Source organism: Ptychodera flava, chromosome 19, assembly GCF_041260155.1.
Source record: "Ptychodera flava strain L36383 chromosome 19, AS_Pfla_20210202, whole genome shotgun sequence".
In the NCBI taxonomy this organism is placed as follows: Eukaryota; Metazoa; Hemichordata; class Enteropneusta; family Ptychoderidae; genus Ptychodera; species Ptychodera flava.
The window spans coordinates 27,998,283-28,018,465 of NC_091946.1; the positions used below are offsets into that span (position 1 = coordinate 27,998,283).

Sequence of the window (20,183 nt, forward strand, 5' to 3'; positions counted from 1 at the left end):
CCCTAAGACCGGAGGATGTTGTACGTCCAAAACCCTATAAATGAGGGAAAAGAAACAAATTCAATAGACCTTTGTGACGGTGAAGATTGCAGGATGCTTGAAGCTTATGTAACAGATATTAGTATTAATTCTATAATTTTTTGTTACTTTCCTTTGGACTTTATACCTTTCCATATACATTACAGAATAGAAAAAGTACATAATCATCGTGATCACACGCAAAAAACTAAAATTGGCTTTGAAATACATCTAACATATTACTTTGTACTTATATATATATATATATATATATATATATATATATATATATATATATATATATATATATATATATATATATATATATATATATGCAACCATTTATGTTGAATGCTTGCCCAAAAAACGAGAATATGTACCCTTCTAATAATGAGTCTGGCCACCACTGTTACTCAAAGCTAGTAATTTTCTTCGTAAATATTCTTTAGGTGTCAGCCAAGGTTTTCTTTCTAAATTTGCCTGTGTTCTTTGAAATTTTACTTTGTGATGTGGAAAGTAACTTTTTTATCACACGTCACACACCAATTATCTCTCTATATTTGCATATTCATTGGCCTACGGTGACGACACGACGGCGAGTGAGGAATCCGGCTGTTATCCATAAGCCTCTGCACGCCTGCGTACACTTTCATCGGGACAGGCCTAGGTGTACTACCTTATGTTTTCTACAGCTTTGTATGTATAGCCGAGAGGTTTCTTCAAGAAGCGAGGCCGCCGTAGATCTTTCCACGGGACCTGCAAAACAGGCTGTGGGGATAGATCCAGCGCGCATCGTCCGCTGGAACTCAACATATTGTCGTATGCTCTACGATCACAAAACAGTCGGATATGGAATCAGCTGGAAATGCGACAGTTGCAGCACAGTCTAGTGTAAACGCAACTTACGATCAGAAGAATCCATTTGCAGCAGCGGTTATCGGAGTCTTGGCAGTTGTCGGGATAGTCGGAAATTCCCTTGTGGTGTTCATAGTTGTGAAATACCGTGATATGCACAGCGTGACAAATGCTTACATTTGCAACCTCGCCAGAACAGACATATGTTTCCTGGCCGTGTGCGCCACGCCGGCCGTCATCCAGCTAATCAACGGGGATGGTTGGACGTTAGGCGACTTCATGTGCAGATTTACCGTGTACATGCAAAGCGTAAGTTCGAACCTTTCCTTCATTGCACTCTCCATGCAGTAAGTCTGACACGAGGAATCAAAATATGAGAACGATAACCTCACCTCTTGTATAGATCTCGAAGATACTGTCATAATCTTCCAAATTCACACTAACCATGGAGGTAGCAGCCTCCATGTACTAGCTAAAAGGACAAACTAACTAGGACCGACTCAAGCAGCAACTCCCACAGGCAGATTTACAGATTGATGTAGCAGTGGCTGGGCCGTGAGGCCTAGCCATTGTTTCTTATTCAATAGACAAGTTCGACATCATCTCTCGTCTTCAGTTCCAGCTTTTCTTTGATACGACGATACTATCGGCGATTTTCAAGATAAAGACTCAACGAGTTCAGAATCGGATGTTGTATCTGCAAAGAAATTTTGCAACGTTTCCTTCACAAAATATCGCTATTTAATCCCCCCCCCCAATCAAATTATTCAGAACAGAAATGTTAAACACTATACCACAGGTTTGCAATTGCCAAAAACAATGGAAATACAGGACATTAGATGTGGATAGACCCAAGAAACAAAAAATATTGCTGGAGCCGCAAAGACCGACAAAGCATACTTCGTATACGTGGCTTCGATCTAACTGGAAACACAATCTGCTGACTCAAATGTTTAACGTAGTATGAGAGTCAACGTTTATCCGCCCTGGCAAAATATCGACCATGTGGACGCTTCGGGAGACAAGCAAAGTCTTGATCAGATTAGTTCAATTAAGCCAACTGGTTTGGCCTATGGCGACGTGATATGTCATCGGTGATGTAGTTTGGAAAAGATTCCTGCTAGAAAGTCCTGTGGAGTGAATTTTTATCTTGAAGGAAGACATTATTTTGCAATTCAGTTTTGTTTGTTTGTTTGTATGTTTGTTTGCGCTCTATTTCACTTTAGCTTTGAAGTAAATCTGCGTTTTCGGGGTTTCCGTATTCATTCGGTGGTGTGGTAAAGATTTGCGGGCCATTCTTATATATGAGTTCATTGGCAGTTCCAATACATATGGATTAAAACGCTTTGACTATTTTATTGCTCAAACGAAACGAAAACGTATTTACCAAGAATTAATTTGCATTTGCGATGATTGGTGATATTTTATCTCGTAAATTTTGTCTTTGCCCTGTATGTTCTAAGAGAAATTTCATTAAAGTTCAAAATGCAATGTCAAATCGAATGACGAATGATGAAAACGAATGTAAAATCAACGCCGACATCAATTCAACGTTTCCCGTGGATTAGTTTGTATGTGAGAATGGTAGTGCAGTCCAATGTGAGCTTACTCCCGATGCCGTTGATTACGGTCGCTGAAAGCTAAATTAGTTGACTGAAGTGTTTGAGCTTTCCGGTCGTTTTTTTATTCTAACGAGTGGAACGTAGCCCAATTAGCACAACGCGCTTTTTATCGTGTCCAATTATCATGTATCGTGTCAGTCAGCCATGAACGGTGTCGAGCATGTCAAGTTCCATCTGGCTAAATGCCAATAATTTCGCTAGCGTCGTCAAATGTCAAACGTATACTCAAGCACCTAAACAAAACCTGGCGCATGTTCTTCAAGAGTCCAGCGGAATAATCTAATGCCATGCGATTCATGTTTCTATTTTACTTTCCAATCTTTAATAACTGACGTCAAAGTTAGTGGTTACGTGTTATTCACAGCGGTTCCAAATTTGATTTCATAGTATGTAGGTACAATAAATCCATTACTTTGATCTCAATGTTGTTTTACTTTATGTAATCAATCTCAAGTTACATTACAATAACATTGCAGTAAATACACCCGTCTATTAATCAAATTGTTAGTCTCGCTCAATAAACTGCTAAAGGTGCGAACATTATAAATACAATTAACATTCCTTTATATCATTATATATATTGTGTATCCAAGCACCATGTGTATCCATGTAATTTCGATAAATGAAAACTATTCTGAATGAGCCTTTAGCATATTCCAGAAGGCTATCAGATCAGATACGATGGAAGACAGTGTTTTTTTTCTGATTCTAATTTGATTTCATATTTCACAGATGTCGAAGTCAATAATCTTCCATGTAAAACAGGTTTTCCGTATGTAATAATTAAATATATAGCTTAGAACATTTACTTTGTACGATTTACAATATGAACTTCTTTTATCATAGCCTCCCACATGTATTTCCACCGAAAGGCCTAATCAGTGACCGTCGTTTATACAAATATCGTTAACATATGGTTGTTTTGATTTTCTCACTCACAGTTAAAATATAAATATTTGGTCTCTCCTAAGTACGATTAATCTTGGATTTTTAACTCTCATGTTCCGTCACTAGTGTTTTCAAAATCATAGCACACTCTTATCAGCAGTGCATTATTAACAGAAATATTATGACATTCAGTTCACTTTTGTGAATTTAGAAAGTCTGGATCTTAAATTTGTCCGTTTTATTTCTTTGATTTTGTCAATTCACTAAAGAATAAAGGATTCAGATTGTTTTATTGTTTGATTTTTCCCAAATTATCTGGTTCTGTAATCACTTCCACTTGAGTTACTAATTATATATTTTAACTGCAAAGTGTCAGACGTGTAACCCCTTCTGTACACAAAGCGGTCGAGTTCCCACAGTATACGGTTTAGACTTAAAAGCAAACATTACAAAAGGACCGTAGGCTGGACGAATGTTTCCAATTTTATCAAAACAAGTACCTGGGAAATATATTCTAGGGTGATTAAGGGCCGTATTCAAAACCCGTAAAGCTCAAGGCACGTATTGCTTTGGCATAAGCTACCATACGGTGTCAATCATTAACTAACCTCGTTTCATGTTCAACCAGCGCTAAAAGAAGTTACAAAAGTAAAGGAATTTTATCTCCTGCAAACGTTCATACAGCGCCACCTGTGGCGGGGGTCAAGAGGTCATCGTGTAGGCTTGTCCTATCCTCTTTTGCCCAGAGACGGTCCTCCAGGCCAGACTGCCATTTCGGCAGCTTGACCTTATCTGAACTTTAACAACGCCCTCCTCCTCCCCTTTCCACCACATTTTACCATGTATGGATTTGTGTTTGGGCCCCACAAGATTTGGGCAAGATATTTTCCCGGTGTTGTAGCTGGCCAGGGCACAGCATCACTACCAGTGGTGTGGGGCCTTGTCCAGCATTGACAGCGTTTGCGGGGGATAAATATCTCTACTAACTTTAAATGCTATGCCTTAAAAATTTGGGTTTCAATTCCGCATACTGATATCTAAAACCCTTACATGTCCCTGTAAGTTTCCAAAACGATCGTCTCCATCTTTTCGCTTTGCTTTCCCGACAGGTGTCAGTCCAGGCAACGGTTGGAACGTTCACCGCCATGACAGTGGACAGGTGTGCGGTGATTTTCAACCCCTTGACATCAAGAGCACGCAGAACCAAGACAGCAGTCAGGATCATCATCTCATTGATATGGATAAGTAAGTGGACGTTGCGTGAGTCACTTCAACAACTTTATGTCCTTGGATCAATGGAAAACAGATTTCATTAGTTAATGAAAATCTACAAGAGAAATATTTCCAGCCTTCGGTATTAAATGTTATGAGGCAACGAAAGTTTCTATCCAGATTTCATAAATTAATTGAAATCCAAAGCAAATATTTCTAGCCGTCTGTAAGTAAGATTCTCTGTTGTTGCTAAGGATTATGACTATTTATTTTGCAAAAACAAATTAAGTTACTGTCTCTCGGTTGACTTAAAGACACACGAGCTGCAACTTTTGGCATTATTTTCATGATTTTACATTTCGATTAAAATTAGTTCATAGAAATGTTCTTACCCAGAGATGTTTACCCAGGTATACTTATCCACTGGGTGGTCAGTAAGACAAATATTAAACGGGTGCTGCACCCAAAGATGGCTGCCTCCATATAACTACATAATAAACAGCGTAACCCATTCACTCCACTTTGACAAAAATTCCTCCGTTTTTCCCATAGCATGGCAAGATATTGAAAATGGCGGGAAATTTAAATGAACAAAAATTTGTTCAATTTCTTGCCTATTCTGCCTCAAGCAAACGTTGTTGAGGCAATGACTATATCGATCAATTTGCAGAATACAATGAACATCTGAGGAAATTGGAGGTACCTTAAGGTAAAATTGGAGGTACCTTGAAGTTGGACAAATTTCGCAGAGTTGCAGCTCATGGGCCTTTAAATTGTCGCCAGATCATTTAAATAATAGGTCATACACAGAGTAAGAAAAACAATGTACAAGTAGAGAGATAACGAAAAATGTTGATGGCGGAGGATGACTGTTTACTCAGAAGTGAGTTGATAGAAAGGTAGCGAGAATGTTGTTGACGGAAGCTTATTGTTAACGAAGTTAGAAGTGAGTGAATGCCTATCTAGTGCTTGTAAATTTCTTCTAAAACTTCGAAATTTAAGCTTATGTGCTTAACTACCCTGGAAGTACAGCAAATTTAGGTGTACGTTAATGAAATTTCCAATATATAATTTCCCTCTGCGCGTTCCATTCATTTTAGCTTTCGATGATTTAGGAGAAATTGTAAGTAAATAAATTGGAAATGATGTTAGTTCGTAATATTACAAACAACATGATTGGAACTAATTTGGGATGATTGGATCTTTGTATTTTTCTTAAAGGTGTTAGGTGCCCTGTAGCTGAATGTTGTAATTATACAAATTACACATCAAAACATGTGTGTAACATAAAATAAAAGATGAGCTTACATTTGCAGATTCAATCTACATTACTTCACTATCCACTTATCCCAAATAGGTTCGAATCGTGTTAAACTGAAATTTCAGCCTTGCACAAAAGAATTACACGCCTGAAGGAAAACAAATTTGAATTCTTTGGGTAAGATATGGTAGTTTTACATCTACTCGTCCCCTCCAAAATCGTAAAATATTTGAGAAGTTGAGCAAATAGCGTACCCCCATTTTAGCTATTGGCTCGTAAAATCACGTGCTGCACGGTTTACCTAACAGGCGTGATATAACGAAAGAATGTTTATCTTTCAGTACAAGATACATGTCGGATCTTGAACTTTACAAACAAGAATCCCACGTGGTGTTTGTACAGGATGTTATAAGATTACAATTTACAGCCATGTGAATTCCCGACGACAGCTTAGGTCCCCCGTGTGTCGGCATAGGTCCCCCGTGCGTTGTCATGACGAGTTTTTGAAGGTTCGAATTTAACGAACCGTGAAACTATTCTTATCAATTCCTAGCTGGAGCTTCTCCGTGTCTGCAAATAAATCGCCAACGAGTAGAACAAAAGCAACAGCCTAGATTTAATGTCATGGGAAAGTAAAGAGCCTTTATTCATTGAGTCAGCTTTATTCTTTAACAACTGACAGTAGTCAAATATGATGTGCATCTTCCGTGATGGCTTTCCATTTCACTGTACCCCCATGATTATCGTTTCAAAAAATTCAAACAGGAAACACTCATTAATAATGCCCTGTGATGAAATACACTAGCTTTGTCGGTTTTCGGGCTCATTTACTGTTTTGTACATCGTATTATTTTGAGTAGAACCAATACAATAGGTTCAAGTCGCTTTCCAACCTATCGTCAGCGCATGCGTGTACTACACTGGCTAAATTATGAAATTGATTCAGTTCAATATGAAAATTGCCTTCTTGTCTAACATAAGTGTAAAAACGATGATCAAAATCGATGTAAGTCTCTGAATTGAGCTGCCGGTGATCGCCATCGATTAAGCTAAGAACATGCCCACGCAGCTGATCAATATCCGACAGCGTGACAGTAACCAAATCGATGTTGTTTACAACGTGATGTTAAACAAATCGAAAACCTTAGCTTCCCAGGTAACCATTTCAATTCTTTCAATGCAAAGCAAAATCAGCAACGTGTTTGTTTCTATGTTTAGTATTTTGATTATCGTTGTTTCTGTTTATTTTTGTTGTTTGTGTCGCTTCTTCTTTTAAAGGATGTGAAGAATATGATCTTGGTTACTGTGGGTCACTTGTTTACCTTATTGCTGGTTCAAAACAGTATAGCGAAGAGTATTACCACAGGTTGTAGAATTGCTGTCGGTATAATTTACTGTTTTAGCAATGAGCGAAAGCAGGTACAAGAACGCTGTAATTGGGCTTCCTCGTGGACCTCCTCCGCACGCAAGCTCTGTACTTAGGTTGAAACGCAAGAAATGAAGCTAGAATCCAGAAAAGACATAATTTGATCTTTCAGTTTCAGTGATAACAGAGATTTTACGATATGCTACCTAACGTTCGTTGAATCGACCAGAATTGTTATTAAAAAATAAAGAGAAAAATAATTTCCAATGCACACTTTCATTGTTTCGAACATAGACCCTAGGTCTCTGTTTCAACGCTGGGTACGAAGATGAATAATTACGGTCCAGAGTGGCTAAACAACGAAGTTAATTTGTCAGTACACAGTATAATTGAGGTCGAGATCTATCACCATCCGGTGATAGCTTCATGTTCCGTGATTTGTACCGGAGGCGGTTTTCAGGGTTTTCTTGATAACGCAGTGCGCATACTGTGATGTCTGACTGTTCTAGCCAGATTTTTCATGGGATTCATCTTGATCGATGCCCGCACTCACAGGTTAAGGTTCTTCTCCCTCGAGTATATATAAACCCCAGTATGCAGAAATCCTAGCTAACCGATAACACCTGTATTACAGGCAGCGAATCACTGTCTCTGCTTCCGGGTGAATCTTGTTCAGTTCATTCCAGCACAAAATTAAACATACAGTTGAGTCATGGACTATTGAAAACGAATGAATATTACAAAAGATTCAAAAATAAAGATTGCCTTATCTACGTTCATTCCTAACTAGGCAATTGAGAGTTTCTGTTTTAGGTTGGTAAAAAATACGCTACAGAGAGAAAATATATTCAATATCAAAGACTTTTACTCATATATATAGAATTTCGGGCCGAATTTATTTTTCATACATTGCTTTCTTGTCCACTTTATAAAGTGTAAATCCACATAACATGTTAATCACTATTGTGGTATATTTTATCTAAAAGTGTTAAGAACTCCTCATCATAACTGCTAACACGCCTTGGGGACATATATTCGGACTCTAGAAAATCTGTAATTCTTTTCTGATCTACTACTTGAAGGGATATTTTAAACTCCTGGAGAAAGAAAAAGTTTCATCGTCATAGTTTTTTTTAATCCAAAATTAAATTAACCCTCATAGAGTTAACAGAGGACTAGGGATGGCGGCCATTTTGAATTTCCCATATCGCAAAATGTCGGGTAATTTGTTTCACTGGTTCCAAACCTTGCACGGTGACCCCGATTTTTATTGTTGAGTAAAAGTTTAAGTCTTTCACATTCGAGACGAACACTACCTTCAAAGCCGGTTGTTGGTAAAGCGTGGTTGATGTAGGGTAACAATACAAATATGAACACATATTAAGGTAGAACGCGCCTCGGGGACAGATATTCAGACTCTCAAAATTTTACAATTCTTTTTTATATACCACGTGTTCATTTTAAAGCTGTTCGTGGAAGAAAACTTTTAACCGGCTTAGTTTTTCGAAATTCAAAAAAATTAGTTTTCTCCATAGGGTAAGCACGAGGATGGCGGCCATTTTGAATTTTAAATATCGGTAAATCTTTAGTTATTTGTTTCTCCAGTACCAAAAATTGCACCGTGACCCCCCGATTTTTATGGTTGATTTTGAAAGAGAATGGTTGAAAGATTCCTTAAGGAAAGTTTGAACAAAAGTTTAAGTCTTTCACTTTCGAGGCGCATACTACCTTGATAACGTCTTGGACGATTAAATGAAATTTTTATAACACGTTGCAATTATTAGCTCGAATAATATTGTCTTGTAATTGAGACGAAAACTACAGATTGAAAGCTATAACATATTTTTAACATATTTTATACGATGTATATGAAATAGCACAAAATGATAGGATAAAGTATAGCAAGGCAAAATTACTTTTATTTAGAGCATTGCACTTGCATTTACAACTTTGATGAACCCCTCATTACGACGAAAAAGCCACAGCAAACACGGTATCTCAAATCTCAAACACACATGTAGATGTTAGACATTTGTGAAGCAACTGAATCCTCTGAGATAACGCTTAGGTTGAACTCTAGCCTCGCAAGATGCACTTTATCAACAATTAATCGATAACTCACTTCATATGTGTGAAAATCACGTTTGCCCGGCTGCGTGGGCAGGTTGTGAAAGCCTCGGCACAGTCAGGAATCGAGGCCTCCTGATGCCTTGGAGGCTGTGATTTGTACTGTATATTTTACGATGGCGAACTACACTTGGCGATGGCGAACTACACTTAAATGCCTAACATGACTAACTACATTTAAACGATAATTTTCTCATCATTCTCCAGCCTCCTCATTTCCAACTATGACAATTGCAAGTAATGGAAATTACTTTGACCATGTGTGTAGTTCTACATTTTAAGATTGGAATGTTACAATTTAAGATCCTTCGAGACTTTGGATCAGTATGGTCGATCGCAGCAATGGACAAAGTACATGATGTCTGTCTTACAAATTTCCTGTTGTATCGTTTAAATATAAAATTATGTGTCACTTGGTCATATCATATTACCGTACTTTACAAACATAAACTAAAGAGCTCTCACCGTCATGTAATAGAGTAGAACTAATTTTAGGAACGTCTGCAGTAATTCTAACAAGGCATGTTGGATGGAGAAGTACTGATTCAGATAACATTACCGTTTCATTGCTTAAGCGTGTAATGTTCCAACGAATAAGAATACAGCACTCCAGCCGTTGGTCTCTTGAGAAATTTAACAATCATTAGTCTGGAGCTACTGTGAGATGTGATTTGAGCCTAACTACGTAAATACATCGGAATACGATTTGGTGTGAACCAAGGCGATTGATAAAATATTTTGCAACCTTTAAGTTACTTTTTTTTGCAAAAGCGATCTCTACATGCCTTATAGCTAAATAAGGTGTATCCGCGGGCTCTTCTTAAAACGATTGTCAAATCTTTGAACGCAGGAAAACAAAAGTGAACTAGCTCGTTCTGATCACCCCTAAAACGATTTAAGGATCTATGTCTACCCATTGTTTCTTCGTCAGTGTATTGCAGATATAGAATTTCGAGAGTGGGTGTACAAAGGTCATCCGTAAAGAGCGTACACGCCGGTACGCGCGATAATTACGTTACAATCTTTCACACGTTTCCTACTTTTTTCAAATTGGGCAGGAGTGTTTTTCACTGTAAATGCAGCTGAAAATCGTTGAAAGATCCAGGCACTGGAGCGTTTTATAACGCTATAAAACCCATCGCATTACAGCAGTTATTTTGCCGAATCGTTGTATGGTTCGGATCGAAATCTACTCTATTTACAACCTTGCTTTTACATAAAAGTGGGCAATGATTAGCGACCAGTTCCTGATAGTTCAGTTAATTCACTGCCAGTAATAGTGTGTATCAGCCTGGACCTATCTTTTAACATCCGTAGTCCTGCGTCACAATCGCTCTTATCTTGGCTTAGGGCCAAAAATCGGTTGATGTGAGCAATATATAATGTTCGAAAACAGCTTCGCTCATCTCATTTCTAACAGCATACATAACTTGAACACATTTAGAAACACAAAGTTGTCTAAAATGGGTATGGGAGGGTTTTCAAAGAGCTGTACCGTTAATGTAACATAATGGATGTAATTTTTGTGAAGAAGCTAAGACCACTTTTATTCTTGATATCTTTTAGTTTGAGCCAAATGTTATTATGTCTTGCCGTTCATTGTGCAATCGTTATTGCTTGCATTAGCTAAGAGACCCTTGAGCATAATATTCAAGTTGCTTGTGCAACGCAAGAAAGTAAATAACATGAAATACAGCGATATTTGGTGTAAGCTACTCAAACAAGACGTTGGATGAAATTAACAAGACCCGTCTGAAATAAACAGAACCAATCTAAGAGTTTCTCTACTTGTATGTATAAAATTTAATCTGAAGGAGTGCCACGGTTTTATCCGTATTTTAATACAGTACCTTCATGACGTCAACGGGTTTTGAAAGATAAATGTCACAATTTTGGGAATTTTGTAAGAATTTTATAAGAAACTTTCCTTTCTTAAGTTTATAAAAAACGCCATGATAGCTGAAGTGAGAAACTAACGGAGTAGAATGTGATCATTTTCACTTATTCGAACTGATTCGACTACATCGCACGCTACAAAGGAGCGCGAACTAAACGCTTCGAAATAAGATTTTAGCAGGTATTCGTGCCTCGGGCCTGTTGACTCGATTTGGCTCTCTTCATCCTGTCTTCTTTATCAATCCGTAGTTAAGTCATTGACTCCTGACAACGATCGCCTTTCAGTAAATATGATGATGTCTCTGATAGATAAGCCTGACATGCAAGTCCTGTCATGCAGCTAAACACAAAATCCGTATTAATCTTCCAGTCATAGGATTATGCTAGAGCTTTTTAAGGTGGAGATATACGTTGCCAACATATCTTTTTTCGAAGGAATATTTCACATCTTAGATGACAAGGAAACCCCCTCATACGGTATATTTTCAAAAAACGGAGAGAATCTCAAGTTTGTTATGGTAGCAATATTTTACTTGAAGGATAAATTTGGGTGTATATTTGGAGTATAAAACCTCAATTTTGGTATTAATGATAAAAATTAATTCAAGTCAAAAACTTAATACTATTTCCTGAATCGTAACATTTAACTTGAAACAGGAGTATACATAGAAAAAAAGCGACCACGATTTTGCATTATCTATCCTCATTCTAAAATGGCAAGGGTTGAAAGACTGACACTCAAAAAAGTGATTAAAACATGATTAGTAAAATCAAAATGCCTCTTATTCAAAATGTAAGAATCATGTAAGAACAAAATAGTTGTTTTGTTATATAGTATTTAGAGAACATAATGTGAAAATTTCAGAAAATTTGACCCAGCAAGAGTGGAGTTAAATTCTTTGAAAACCTTGAAATTATCAGGAAAAGAGAAGCCAGGAAATTGAGCGATTTGCATACATTTGTGTAAATTAACACTTCTTTATTGCGCAATTTACGACTGTTTGACAAGCTAAAAGATGAACCCAACCAATATTATGATTTAAGGTTAACAAGTTAATGAAAATTTAATGAGTATTTGCCAAAAAAAGTGATTTTGAGCAAAATTCGCTATGTTGGGTACTGCGCCTCTTAAGGATTCTACATACAAAATAGACACTTTGAGATTTTAATATTTTTCTCACTTAAAGAAGTCCCAAAACCCAATAAAGTATATATTTTCTGAAAACCCTGATATTGGGAAATGCGACCGTGCACAGTACACAGTCATTATTTGCATACTAGTCACGAAACAAGCATTTTGCTGAACCTTCCAAAAATCGGATTTTTCCTCTCTTTAGGAACACGCTGCAAGATTTCCGTTTGAAATTTGTGCATTGACAAGCCCAGGTAATATCCTTATGAGGATGGCCTATGCTAATGACCATCCATCTATAGATGGCCAATGAAGACGTTTTCATCGATTCAGTGGACAGACATCTTTTCATCTACCCAGGGCTTTACGTTTTTGATCGGAGGGCACGCCCAGTAGGTTAATACTCAGAAATCTATTTGTCATGCTTGTGCACATAACCTTAGACGACACACGAGGGAAATAAAATTTGAAAACAATAATGTTTCAATCTAAGCCTTATCAGATTGCATTTGCAAACTCTAAATGTAATTTACTTTTCCAGACATACCTCTATCAAATTTCAGTTTAAATGTATGGTTAAAGCGTAACAGCGACTGTATGTATTGGTTCCCTTCCCCAGGGCGAGTTACATCGAAATGAACTTTGCAGTTGCTTAACCTGAGCATTTTTAGGGGAGAAATATTTTGTTGTATACGCGTAATAATTCTGTTATAATCGCCTGTTTTTGGCAACCCCGTTGAACAACTCGAAAAACACAATACACGGGATGTACAACACGGCGCGGAAAATTCGAGCTTCGTTGTGATTTTAATCATTTCCATTATTTTTCGTCTGTTTCTGAAACAAAGTGTGGTTTTACGTCTAAAGCCGCATCAAAAATTAAGTGTTGTCAAATCGTCCTGTATTATTTATATCGCGTTTTGTTATTGATGACTACTGAATTTAAGTCCGGAGAGGAGTTTGTTTAGACTTGTCCTCATCGTTTGTCTTTTCTCGGCAACTTTAAACCCGTCGTTTTCACGCGGTGAAACAGTTTTCGGCCGGACAATGAGTTCTGCACGGCGTTACTTGGTATGCTCGCCATGGGCCATTGCGTTCATCCTACGATCTACGCTGTAGCCTACGACTAACGTGATAGTCCACTGACGTTCATTCCTTCAAGTGTTCTGTTTTTCATATTTATATGCCCACAGATTTAGAGCAAGTCTAGAGTTCGTTGTGTGTATAAGGCGCTGTGTTTTCAATGCAAATGCTTTGCCATTTAACAAAGCTAACGTGGAAAGACTAAGAATATGCACGTATTTGAAAGAACCAGATTAGTGAAAATGTTATTAAAAAGATATTACTAAATATCCCTCTTATAACACTCAATGTCAATAAAGTATAATCCTGAAATTCAAATTACAGGACGGGTCGACGTGCATTTTAACGCATTTTCATCACTAGCAGACCTAATATATAGTGCGAGCGTTTGTCACAGAAGCCACAGATGTTAGTTGCAGCTGCAAAACTATAAAATTCTGCCTTCCTTTCATGGTCATTTCCGCGGCAGTTATAATCTTGAAATCTATGCCAACGTTATGGCACACAGCCTGAGTAATAGCTTTCGGAAGTTGTTTAGCAGGTTGCCGATAGAGGTACACCTGTTGCTAAAGAGACAAAGATATCAACAAAACTGTAGTGATGGGAAATCAACTGAGTAAGCTTGACATAGACTCTCGGGGGAAGGGGGCCTGTGTTATCTCAATTTTGATAGCTTTCTAACCTTCTATGAGAAATTTGCGAGACTGTTATAATTTCACACTGATTTCATTATGGGAAAAACAAAATTTGCGCCATAAGCTGAAATTATCTTTGCGCTCGTGGAATAAAAAAATAGTATAGTGATAATTTTCAATTTCATATATCGGCAATTTTGAAAGTAGTTTATTTCTCTGCTTAGTCTGCTAACAGAATTTGCGCGTTGACCATGGATTATACCATAGACTTAAAATGTTTGGTTAAGTTTCCCAGGAAAGTTTGTTAAAAATTTTAAAATCTTTCAGTTTACCAGAGTCGAGCATCACCTTTCGAACGACTTACCGCATGCGTGCACAGTCTCTCTATCACTGTGATGTGTGTCATGATAACATTTAGATCATCGGGGTTGGAGCTTTTGTGCAAATATCTGTCACCGAATTTGAACCCATTTTTCAGGCAACGATGACGAGTATGCACACATGTGTCAATCGCAGATGAATGTAAATCAAATCATACAAATGTCACGGCGCGGCTCCTCAGGAAGCGCTCTGTCGTACAAAGCCGTTGGCATGACAGCAAGATTGATGAATCTTAGATGACTTTATTACGATCGCTTGCTCGCTCAGGGGTTCTTTTGATCAGAAAGCCTCTTCAATTCGACTGATTTTGCGGGTGCATATTGTTAGAAGTTAATTTCTGGCATTTCTTGCCACTGGGAGTGTGGCATCGACTGTGTGGGAGCAATCGATCCCAGACTCTCAGAAATCGTCTCACACTGTGTGTAAATACGCACACACGAAAACGGTATATATTACTCGAGTTCTGATTGGATAACATACGGCCTTTCGCCCCATGTTCAAAATATTATCCAATTGCGCGAAGAATAGCATACGGTCTGGAAATACAAAGTAAGCAGGTCGCAATGCAGTGGCAGACGACAGCGTTGTCACCATTTTCGATACTTTTGTACTTCGTCGGTGACAGACTCATAAAAGACAGTCAAATTTTCCAAATAACTTATAAAAGACAGCGAATTTTGCAAATAACTTTTCAAACAGTACTTAAAGTAGTAGAAGAATATTAAAAAATCGCCAATATTCCACCCCTGATCTTAGCGTGTCTCCTGAGATAAACTTTGGATCTAAGTGACGCGGAATCGATGTTTCCAGTGTGAATTTAAGGCATTTTGTGGTCATGTGAGAAAAAGAATCTCACACACCCATGACCTTGGATCAGATATTTCACACTCGTTGGGGATATTTGTCTCACACTTGCCTGCTGCTCGTGTGAGGCAAAATGTCCTCCTGGGAGAAATCGTATCCTTGGTCTATTAATCTTACGACTCTCAGAGTACGCTGGGAGTGTGAGAACACCAGTGTAAGATCGATTTGCTCTCACAATCTGTGTTTCCGCGCCAGCGAAATATGTTTTCGTTTGACGAATGTCCATTGGTCCTTTGCAGTCCCTGCTGCAAGGCGCTCGTATTATTTGACGAATGGGAGGTCGCGAACTCTGAAACTAAAACTATAGCGCCTGCAGACGACACATTTCAAAGTGAATTGGTTTGTGCACTCCCCGTAAGTGACAAATATGTACTAAGATTGACCAAAGCACGGTGCTCTGTGGTTATTTTTACTTATAATAATTATTATTAATATTAATACTACATGCTGTTAGAGCAGCGAGAAGGAAACTGTCATCAGTAGAAACATGTTTCTCATAGCATTGTATGTGAGTGGATGTGGCCTATGGTTTTCCAAGAAGAGTGATATAAATCAGAGAAGGTTATTGCTGACAATGGTATTTTTTACAATAAAATACGATTACTGCTTTTTCATAAGGGACGCGTGAAATTGAACCTCACACCAAAATTGGCTGAGATGGATTGCCTCGCCCTCGTTGGGGAATTTCTGTCTCTCTCGTATGAGATAGAAAAAGCGCAACTCGTATGAGATGAATAGGTATCTTGTATCGTAATATTAGGCTTTTAGGCAGTTTCACACTTTTTTATTGAACCCTGCAGAATCAAACTTAACACCATTTCTTGTCTGTCTTCATTTCAGCTTCATGCCTAATGCACTTACCAGTGGTGCTTTTCTTCGGCGCCGTGTACACCCCGTATAACAAGTCCTTTGACTGCACATATCTGTTCAGCCACCCTACGAAATTCGCCATCTACACCACCTACGAAGTGCTGGTCATGTACGTCGTGCCACTAGCCATCATCGGCACCAGCAACGTCGGCATAGCCATGCGAGTGAGCGGCACAAGGATGCCAGCCAACATACGTAAGTGCAGAGGGGGTAGGAGGGCCGCGGAAAGCTCCTCGCAGGAGGCGGACAGACGAGCCGGCAGTAACGCCACTCTCCAACGTGTAGGAAACGCAGACAATGACAACAGCACACACGTTACCACGATGGTGTCAATAATCATCATATTCTTTGCTGTATGCTGGGGCCCGGGACATGCGCTGAGAATGTACATGGTTTATAGCGAAAGGATTGAAAATTTTGACTTGATACTGGGTCTCAATACATTCACACTGTGTCTACAATATTTTAACGCCGCTGCAAATCCTTTTCTTTACGCCTTTCTTGGCAGAAATTTCCGCGACCACCTAAAGGTTAGGTGTCACAGCTGTATCCTAGTTCCCAAAACGCGGTACGTTCCCACCCACTACCACTCGACAGATACAACTCGACGTTCAAACGCGCTGCCGACCTCGTTGTAAGATCGTTTGTGTGTAGTGTTACCGATTATGGATTAATGATAAAACTGCTTTTGTCTAGAATTGTTCCAATTTCACTGCGGAGTTTCTTGAATTTATCCACAATGATATCTGTATCGGAAATTTAAATAAAAATAAAAAAACAATCTTTGAGATTCCTCAAGTGAAGAAAGGTCTTGGTCAGTATTCTTCGAGTTACACTTTAGAACGATGGAAAGAAAGAGAACGGCATACTTTCCTCTTCCCAAAGTCGCTTCCGCTTTGGCGTAAACAATGGCGATCAGCATTTCCAATTGCCAACTAGGTCGACGAACTCAACGTATCAGGCCACGGTCACTCAACAAAGTTTTCGTGATCAGTCATGAAGGTGCCTATCGCATATATGGTAATCACACCATAGTTATACGGTTTATAGGATTTCCGTATCCCACCTACTTCTGACGTCAGAAGGGGGATAATATGCTCGGCACTTTTATCCTACTGGCGGGTCAACTATGTTTTGTCGGCCTTATTGCGAAGATGAAAATTACATTGAGTGGTTTCTGAAGAATTTTTAGCGATATTAGGTAACATTAAACAAAAGTAATGCTGCTTCAACGAGGAAGCATTGACAATCACAGTCGATCAACGACTCTGAATGCTAAATGTTGAAAGGTAAGTTCATATTTTATAAACTTATAAAGCAACATTTCAATTATACAATGTAGATTATGACAGATATATTTTAACTTTCATCGATCACCATCGTACCTTGGATACAGTGTTTAAATTGGTCGTATGGGTCCCATACGACCTTGCTTTGAGCGCAGTTCCGACGACTATCATTAAGCTCATGCAATACAAAATATGAGAGGTTCCGTCGAACGTACGAGTTGTTCGTGGTTTAAGTAGACGTTCCAATTTGTTCACAAACAGCAGAAGCCAAATCAAAATGAGCATATCAGTTGATGTCCTGGGTTGAACTTTGTGTTTCGATAAGCTGTCCACAATATGCTTCTGTGCTGATTAAATGCAAATTCTTGCTCTCTGTGTCGCAGGCTCATTACTGATTTCGCTTTGAAAACTCGCTGGTATTTCAAAGGTAATCGTACACATCGCTCGGCTTATAAGGTCAGGCGACTGGGCACTCTAGTGCATGAACCAGTCACCTCGGGGAAATAATTGGTGAGAAAAATACTCCCCGAAGTCACAGTTTATGAGTAAGTGGGTATTATCTTTTTCTTTTGTCATCTCAAACATTGTACTGGCAAATATATATACATATATATTAGAGAGAGAGAGAGAGAGAGAGAGAGAGAGAGAGAGAGAGAGAGATGTGATTTATCTAAGCTAAAAGCAGAGCGTTGTAAATAATAATAAATTACTTCATTACTTCAAGTACACAGTAACAATATCTGTTATTTAAGTTTAATTCATAAAGCAATTATATATTTATTTAAAATCTATATACACGTAACGTTCACTCTACGTTACAGACACACTCTCAATTCTGTTGCAGCATTTCCAATTTCCAATTTCATTTGTCTATTGATGATTACCCAGTCTATAGAGCTTTCTGTGTACACTCAATTTCAGGAAAGATGTTGCAATTTAGCTCATACATGTACCTAAGTTTTATCGCTTTGACATCTGTACCTCATATTACGAAATTTGCCTTTATGACCGTCGACTCATCGCCCGTTCTTGAAAAATTGCTGACTATAAGTAAAGTAATAAGCGCCTCGAAAGTCAAATTTTCCTGAACGAAACTTTAAGCCATTCTCTTTCGAAATCAAGATAAATATCAGGGGCTCACGGTGCAAATTTTGCTGTTATGGAAACAAATTACCTGAAATTTTCCCGATATTAGGAAGTCATAATTGCCGCCATATCTGTGCTAACTCTTTAGGGAAAAATTAAAATTTTTAATCGATACAAAAATAAGCCAATGGAAACTTTAGTTGCTCTATGAAATTCAAAATGAACTCCCAGATATGGTAAACTAAAAGAATAATGTAAAAGTTTGAGTGTCCGAATATTTGTCCCCCTAGGCTTATTCTACCTTTAACTTAGTGATCCCCGTGTTTGTTTGGTTTGACGGTTGTCAACAAGGCTGTAAAGGAGTGCAATCTCTCTTCTGGCGCCACTGCCTCATCTGGAACTGCCAGGTCAAGGTCACAACTAGTCTTCGGATAATTACATGCAGGGGTTGATTTTGTCAGGACCAAAAAAATCAATGAAAGTAATACTTCAATAGCACATCTCAAAATGCTAGGAAACATTTATTAATGTTGTATCAGAGTATCTTCAATGTACACAGGAAGTTTTATAAACTTTGATTTGGTCAATTCAGATATATCCCTGATAAGCAAAGTTCGTTAAATATGCAAATTAGTGATTAGCCCATCTTCAAATGCTGAATAACTTTCATTAATGTTGTATCAGAGTATCTTCAATGTGCATAGCAAGTTTGATCAACATTTGGTCTGGTCAATCTAGATATGTATATCCCTAATTATGAAAGTTTATTAAATAAGTAAATTAGCAATTAACTTCACGAAACCCATCTTTCACTGTTGATATATCCTTGTGTGATCAACATTTGTAGCAAAACTTATCAAAATCTGCGCTTCCGTTCTCAATGTATTTCCTTTTTTTTTAATTATGCAAATAAGCATAAAATATGAAGGCCACAATAATCGGACAGACAGACAGACACAAAGACATCGCTGCGACATTAGCTCACACAGTGAGCACGTGAGCTAAAATACAGTAGATTTCCGATCGGATTAAAACTCACAACATACGGCACCAAGTCACCTAGCGAAGGCATCACTGTCTAAACATCTCGGCCAAATCCCCACCCTTACAAAGAGAAGTTCAATAACCAAGCTAAGTTGTTACAATTTTTCTGACTGCCTCCCCTCCACACGCCAGACTTCAAGAAGTACTCGCACTCACATACTCACATATCGCATACAAACTTTATCAGAGCAATGAATACATCGCTTTACTGGGCGAAAGACAGCCTTGGGGACAATTCTGTCCACCAGCAGAGGTACCAACCCAAGGTATAGTAGCGAAGACATCCCAGTGTTCATGAACTCAGATGTACAGTCATGACCCACAGTAAATTCAACAATAGCATTGCATAGAGTGAGTACACACTGCTTAGTGTTTAAACAATTATAATAAGTCTTTTGTCTTTTATTGAGTTGAGGAAGAATAACTAAACGTTAGGTTTTCTGGAGGAAAATCATTAATAAGTTAACTCAAAATCCTGTAATACGATGTCAAGGTCTTTCTTGAAATGTAAGATACATCGCAAATTCAGCCTTACAGCAGAAAGGAGCCAAATT

The 20,183-nt window shown here is 38.2% G+C and overlaps 1 protein-coding gene across 1 annotated transcript; it reads left to right on the plus strand.

Annotated features, from left to right (window-relative positions):
• Positions 1 to 646: 646 nt before the first annotated feature.
• LOC139119152 (G-protein coupled receptor 54-like) lies at positions 647 to 17,870 on the plus strand. The gene is made up of 3 exons (XM_070682808.1): positions 647 to 1,182; positions 4,493 to 4,628; positions 16,181 to 17,870. Exons 1-3 carry the CDS (start codon positions 868 to 870, stop codon positions 16,846 to 16,848), a joined length of 1,119 nt encoding a protein of 372 aa, XP_070538909.1. The 5' UTR covers positions 647 to 867; the 3' UTR covers positions 16,849 to 17,870.
• The last annotated feature ends 2,313 nt before the right edge of the window (positions 17,871 to 20,183 follow it).